Below are 7108 nucleotides of genomic sequence, written 5' to 3' on the forward strand. Positions count from 1 at the left end.
GGTCACCAAGTGCAGATTGAGCTCAGGCTCCGGGCTGACACAGGGACCCCTCGAAACGGGCAGGACAGTTGGCACCGTGGGATCCTTTTCTGCCCCCTTTGCCCAGGTGTAAATGAACCAGTTCTGGCTCCGCTGTGAGCAATGTGTCAGCAGAGCAGTGTGAAGCCCCTGTTAGGAAGAGGTGGTCGTGCTGCATCTCCAGCGGGACTCAGCTGCCTTGTGCCCAGGTGGAATTCCCCCTGCGGGGCACTTGGATGCAGCAGCCTCCTTCCTTCTTCACTGGGCTGCCGTGCAGCGTGGCCATGCTGTGTTCCAGCCCAGAGGTGGCTGCATGGTTGGGGTTCGCGGAGCGAATCCAGCAGGTGCAGACTGGTGTTGGAGGTGTGCACCGAGCAGGGTGAGAGCCGGTGATGGTAGGAAAACCTGGGTCAATGTGGCCTCTAAACACCAGTAAGGATCTGGAAAAGCTGAACCAGAGGCATAGCCCAGAAACTGGGTCCCTGTGCCAGGGATCCTGCACTTCGCAGAGAAGCTGCTTCCAAAGATGCAGAACCAAAAAGTGACTTCTAGGCACAGCTGCTCTGACGGCCTCCCCAGGCGCCGCTCTGCTCTCCAGGCCCAGGTAACACCTCTGGGTGCAGCAGGGGTTTACCGCAGACCGTGGGCCTCCAGGAGAAGCTGGCTAGTCCCACCCCTGTGAACCACTGGAGAACAGCGCGCCTGGGGCAAGCCTCATCTGCAGGAGGGGGGCTGGGCTGGGCTGGAGCTGGCAGAATGGCACCAGGGTGCTGGGCAGGGTGGGCTGGCTCAGAGGCAGCTCCTCCTCCCCCACATCCACTCCCACTCCAAACTGGTGCCTTACCAGGGCGCCACAATGGCTCCCTGAACCCACTCTCCTGGGGCCCATGAAGCCACGTGTTCTGCACATGGCCCTTTGAAAGGGCTCTGCAAAGCCAGGCTGCCATTGCGCCTTCGCTTGGTGCAGAGAGGAGCCGCCCACACTGCGCTCTCTCCCCTCACGACTTTCCTGTTCTCCTCCCTCCTCCGCTGGCTTTCTCGAGCTGCAGTGATATGGGCGTTCAGACAGGAGGCATCTCTTGGTTCCTTGTTTATGAAATGACAGCCCGGGCCTGGGGCAGCCTGAATATGATGCTCAGTTTCATTAGCATAGGACGGTCAGAAAGATTCATGTATCCGGCGGAGCGGCCTCCAGAACAGAGCTCTCCCCAGGAAAGCTGCTTCCAACACCAACACAGGCTGCCACTACCAGATCATTGGCTTTGAGAGACATGGAGAGGGCAGGATGTCGGGGCTGCTGGGCGCCGGAGGACCTGATGAGCCCTGTATTGTCCTGTAAAGAGACACTGGGGTCTTACTGCCAGGCCAAGTTTGGTTCTGGTCAAGGACAGATTTACAAGGCTGGGGTCAAAACTGAAACCTCGCAACTGCAGATTAAAAATCCACTTAATGAAACTGATTGAAGAGGGAGGATTTGTCTGCATGGGGAAATTGACCGGAATCGCTCCCTGGAACGAGATGCTGATTCCAGAGGGGGTTAAGCTAAACCAGAAAAAGGCAGTCGGTCTGCAGAATGAGTGTGTCCACATGGGGAGCTATTCTGGATTTGCGCTAGCGGTTTAAATTCGAACCCTACTCTAAAGCGGATTAAATTCCCCAAGTTCCTGAATCAGATTTTAAAATGGGGACAAATTCGGGGAGCCGGCAAAGATTTCTGCCCAGTTAGTTTCTCCCTATCCTCTTGTCCAGCCCTTTAGCCTGGCTTGAGCTCCGGGCTCTCCTGATGACTGCATGGTCTTGGGCAAGTCACTGCCCTGCTCTCTGCCTCAGTTTCCCCATCCGTCCTGATACTTGACTTCCTAGGTCACGGGATTTTGCCAATGGATGTTCATAAAGAGTTTTAAAGGCCTTGTGAAAGCGCAGGCAGCGCTGTCCAGCACGTTAACTGGTCAGACCTGCCGGGGCCAGTCCTGGACCAAGCCAGGAGAGTTGGTGTTGGACCTCAGGTGCTGCAGCAGGGCTCCCCGAGCCCCCCAGCTGGCACCGGGTTATTGCGGTTGATTGCAGCAGGCCAGAGGAATGAAGCAGCTGCCCTCCTCCAGTGAAGAGCCCCTGAGGGAAGCCAGGCCACAGGCCACGGGGCTTGGGAACTAAAGCAGGGTAGGACCTGGGTTCTTTCCCTCTCCCCTGCTGGGCCTGCCTTAGTGCAATCGCAGGGAGCTGCGCTTGGCCCGAGTAGCGCCCAGCACCACTGCTCTGGGCTGGGGCTAGTGCCAGAACCCCCCACCCATGGACGGGTCCCACCCCAGAGCCCTGCTGCGCTCGAGACCCCAGGCTTGTGTTATGTAAGTGGCGCCCCAGCCCCCAGGCCCCAGTCCGGGCTAGAACTCGAGGAGCAGCTCCGTCCCCGGCTGGCCCCATGTGCGGGAGGGGCCCACCCCTGCAGGTGGAAGGTCTCTGCCCAGACAGGCAGGCGGCCAAGGGTGACGCTTGCCATGTCCTTGAGCCAAACCCCCAGGGCTATATTGGACCCATGCGGGGGGGCAGGGGAGAGGCTGCCAGGCGGGCAGCACTGGGCCCCTTCCCCGGCTGGACTCGTCTAACCCAGCGGCAGCAGGTCACTGGCTGAAGGTCCAGCCACACCTCCCCGGGAGTCTTCGATGCCTGGGTGAGGAGAGGAGTAAACAGGAGCAAGAACCCCCCAGATCGGGCCCAAGTTTTCAGCCTGTCTTTGCAGGTGTCTCCTGGCGGCAGCTCTTGCCTCCAGCCACTGCTCCAGTGCTGGGCAGGGAGAGGCTGCGGCCACACCCCTCTTCTCTCGCCCAGGGCCCTATGCGGAGCACTGCTGTACCCACAGGCCAGACCCCCAGCTCCTGGGTCCGAGCCAAGGGCTGCAGCCTGCTGGAGACTCGCCACCCCACTCACTCTGGCTGGTCCCCTTCACCGTGGTGTCTGGGTGCTAGACAGCCCCCCAGGTATTCGAATCCTGAGTAGAAGATACAGCCTGACAAACCTGGCACCGATCTCGGCTCCAGTCGGGCTCTGAGCTTTGCCAGGCGTCAGGCACCAATGGCTGAGCTCTGGATGGCCCCTGCTCAGCCCAAGTCCATCCGTCCGAGGCTTGGTCGCAGCGCTCAGGGAACTCGGGCCTGATGTGATGTGCAGGGTGCAGTTTGGTGTGGCCATGGCGTTCGATTAATTGACCAGTTCCTAGCAGGTGAGCTGACCTGCTCTGAACAGACCCTAAAATCCTGCCCCCGATAGGATGACCTGCCCTGGAGGACTGGACATCCCACACTGACACCCCCCACCCCGGGCACCCTCTGCCTGCATGTGACCCAGCTTTGGCCCTTCTGGCTACTCCCTGTCGCCCCTTTCTGGGACATGGGCTCCAAGGAGGCAAATGGAAAGAAACGGCTAGTGAGCATCCCAGGATGGGCGCAGGAGCTCGGCCAGAATCCAGGCGTCCATCACGGCGGCAGCCTGGATTATTTAGGGCTGTTTGACAGCAGATGAGCTGAAAACAAGTTTCTTTAAACAATGCACCAGTGGGGATTAGTGCAATCGTGTAAACATCCCCAAATGACTTTCCTTCGGGGAATGTGCTGCTTGTGCAGGAGTGGGGCTGCTAATGCAAACCAGCTGCCCTGCATCTCCCAGAGAATCACCATCTTCCCGAGCACGAGCACGTGGTGCCAGGTCGGAGCCCCAGCCCCAGGGAACAGCAGCACAGGGCCCCTCTCTGGAGCTCGTTTTCCAGGAGGCTGCCCAAGGGAGCCAGTGGTTTCCATGATGCTGAGACAAAGGGACTAGACTGAGACACCCTTCCCCAAACTCATCCCACATGGGCCCAAGTGGCTCAGATCTCGCTCCTTCCGGCTTTAGCTCCCAACTGCTCTGACTGGCTAGCCAACAGGAGGGGACATTGATGCTGCAGGCTGGTGCTTCTTTTGTGGAATCCTGTTTATTTACAAGGGGATGTACAGAGTCCTGTTTCCCTGCACACTGCAGGAATCAAACAGCAGGGGACCATTTCTTTGGTCACAGTTCCAAGCCCCTCTCGGCCAGCACTCTGCCCAAAAACTCCCTCTTGGCTTTTTGCCTTGGTCTTTTTGCTCCTTTGTGTGTTTCTGCTGCTTCTCTCAACCTAATCAGTTTCCCACTCTTGTGTTTTGTTATCTGATCCCTGGGAAGCCCCAGTGCACTTCCTACTCCAGCTTTCCATGTGCCTGTGCTTTGGGTTGTCGCTCTGATTGCTTCATAAAGGAACTGAATTGTTTCTTACCTTTCTCCTGAATGAAGGCAGCTGTTATGCCCGCCAGTTTCAAGGAGTTTGCACCCAACTACTAGCATAAAAGGCCTTTTCAGTGGCAGCCCAGCACCATCTCCACTGCACAGCGAGGAAGTGACTGGAGCGAGGCCACACAAGTGAGCCCAGCCCCAGGCTGTGTGTGTGTGTAGCTGTTATTGCGTTAGCACCTACAGGCCAGCCGAGGACGGAGCCCCGTTGTGCCAGGCGCTGCACAGGCAGAGTAATTGCTAGAGCTGGCTCTGGCTTTGAAACAGACCCAACTGGCCTGGGGCAGGGGAAGGGGTGTGACAGGCGAACAGAACAATGGTTGCAAATGTCATGTTAGTGCCGGGATTTTGGGGGTGGGGATCACTAGATGGGGAGGAAAGGAGGGATCAGGGCCATGGTGGGGCTGAGGGAAGGGAGGGTAGGCAGGGCAGGGAGTCGGCGCTAGCAGCTAGTGAGCACAGGGACAGAAGGCCAGTTGAAGCCACTGGATGGATAGGGCATCACCTGTGCCCAAAGGTCCCTGCTGCAGAATCTACCTCTAGGGCTACTCTGGGAGGCAGCCCTCTGGGCTTGCTTTCTTCCCCAGCTCGGGGCTCGTGGGGAGCTCATGGGGGGTGAGGAAGACGGTGCCTCCTTGTAGCTGGAGAAGGTGGCACTCGCCGGGCAGACGCTGCTGTTAGGCTCCAGCCCAAGGCTGCTGGCACTCACCCACGGCAGCGAGCGCGTCTCGGAGCACTGATCCGCAGGCTCTCTGGAGTGACCCCAAACTGGAGCCATTCCCTGCGCTTCCAGCCCACTCCCCACCTTCCCCAGCGCAACAGCCTCGCCCCTCCCGCACCCTCAGGGCAGTGACTCACCCCCTGCGCTAGGGCATCGGGGTACCAGTGGGCACAGAGACGGGGCTGCGGCTAAGGTTGCATAGCCAATGTGTGGAAAAGAACCCAGGAGTCCTGACTGACCCCTAAACCCAACCTCTCTGAGTTGACACTGGGCCCCGAGCACGGAGCTCTGTAATGCACTAGCTGAATGAGGTGGAGACCTAGCTAGTGCCTGGTCCCGCTAGGGGATAAGAGCCTACTACTTCTGCCAGCGAAGGAGCTGTTCCGTGAGCTCAAGTGGCAGAGCCGTGTGCTTTTGGTGTCAAAGATCCTGCTGCCGGCACTTGACTGTGGGGTTCATGACACTTCTACCCGATGTGGGGTATCACCCTAACAGTGCCCCGGGGACTGAGCCCCAGCCCTTGGCATCTAATGGCACAAGCTGGCGCTCTGGGAGCCACCACATTGGGCCAGTGGGAGCCATGGGAGGAGGGCACCATGGGAATGGTGCTGGGAGCTGCTGGCCAGGTGAGCCAGACGTGACACTGACTTGTCCCCTTTCTCCCCAAAGGGCTGGCGGAGCAACCTGGGCATCTCCTGCTGCTTCTCTGGCGAACGAGTGAGGCTGGCTGGGGCAGTGCTCAGCCCCCAGGAGAAGGCCCCACCAGGCTGCGGCGCCGTGGAGCCCAGCTGTAGGGAAGCCTGAGGCTGGGCTGCAGAGGTGCCGCGTGTGTTGGGGGACCCACCCTGCCCGTGGCCAAGGATGGAGGTCAATGGCAGCCTGGCCAGCGAGCTGGGCTTGTGCTTCCGCAGCACCAACCTCAGCACCACCTTCAGCACCAACCTCAGCGCCAACCTCAGCGAGAAGCTGATTGTCTCGCGCTGGTTCTCCACCGCCTTCGGCAGCATCGGCCTTGCCTCCAACCTGTTTGCCCTCTGCGTGCTGGTCAGCTCCTCCCGGAAGATGCACAGCCGGGCCCGCTCCTCCTTCCTCATCTTCCTCTGCGGCCTGGTGGTGACGGACTTCCTGGGCCTGCTGGTGACCGGGACTATCATCATCTCCTACCACTTCACCAAGTTTGACTGGATGGTGGTCGACCCCGCCTGCTACCTCTGCAACTTCCTGGGCCTCTCGATGGTCTTCTTCGGCCAGTGCCCACTGCTGCTGGGAGCCACCATGGCTGGGGAGCGCTTCTTCGGCATCAACCGCCCCTTCTCCCGCTCCACCAGCATGTCCAAGCGCCGAGCCTGGTTCATGGTAGGCCTGGTGTGGGCCTTCTCCTTCTCCCTGGGACTTCTGCCCATCCTGGGCCTGGGAGACTACACCCTGCAGTACCCCAGCTCCTGGTGCTTCATCACGCTGCTGCATGACTCCAAGAACGTCACCTTCTGCCTGATCTTCGCCCTGCTGGGCATCCTGGCCGTCGGCCTCTCCTTTCTCTTCAACACGGTCAGCGTGGTGACGCTGTGCCGGGTCTACCACGACCGCGAGTCGGTGCAGCGGCGGCGGGACAGCGAGGTGGAGATGATGGTGCAGCTCGTGGGCATTATGATCATTGCCACCGTGTGCTGGTTACCCCTGCTGGTAAGGCCCCCACTGAGCGCTGGCTTCGCGACAGTCACGGGTGCGTTTGCCTGCCAAGTCCCCAGCCCCTGCCACGCTGGGCCTCCCAGCTGCTGGCTTTCGAGCTGGCATTCCCTGCCATGGGCCAGAACGCAAAGGGATCAGCAGGGGCCTTTATGACCTTAGTTTAGCATTCCAGTCGATCCCGACCTGCAGCCCCCATTAGCCCAGCTCTGGGCTCCCCCCACAGCTCTGCCAGTGCCCCTCACTCCTGACCCACAGCCCCTGCTAGCCCAGCCCTGGGCTCCCCCACAGCTCTGCTGCTGCCCCTCACTCCCAATCTGCAACCCCCATTAGCCCAGCCCTGGGCTCCCCCACAGCTCTGCCGGTGCCCCTCACTCCCGACCC

General features: G+C 60.0%; 1 protein-coding gene across 1 annotated transcript in view; it reads left to right on the plus strand.

The window, feature by feature from the left end:
- TBXA2R (thromboxane A2 receptor) overlaps positions 1 to 7108 on the plus strand; it is a 46496-nt gene that overhangs the window by 36251 nt on the left and 3137 nt on the right. Inside the window, exon 2 of the mRNA XM_075070843.1 lies at positions 5708 to 6721. Within this exon, the coding sequence (XP_074926944.1) occupies positions 5900 to 6721 (822 nt within the window). The 5' untranslated portion in view covers positions 5708 to 5899. The remainder of the gene's footprint in view (positions 1 to 5707; positions 6722 to 7108) is intronic.

This window comes from Chelonoidis abingdonii, chromosome 11, assembly GCF_003597395.2.
Source record: "Chelonoidis abingdonii isolate Lonesome George chromosome 11, CheloAbing_2.0, whole genome shotgun sequence".
Lineage (NCBI taxonomy): Eukaryota > Metazoa > Chordata > Testudines > Testudinidae > Chelonoidis > Chelonoidis abingdonii.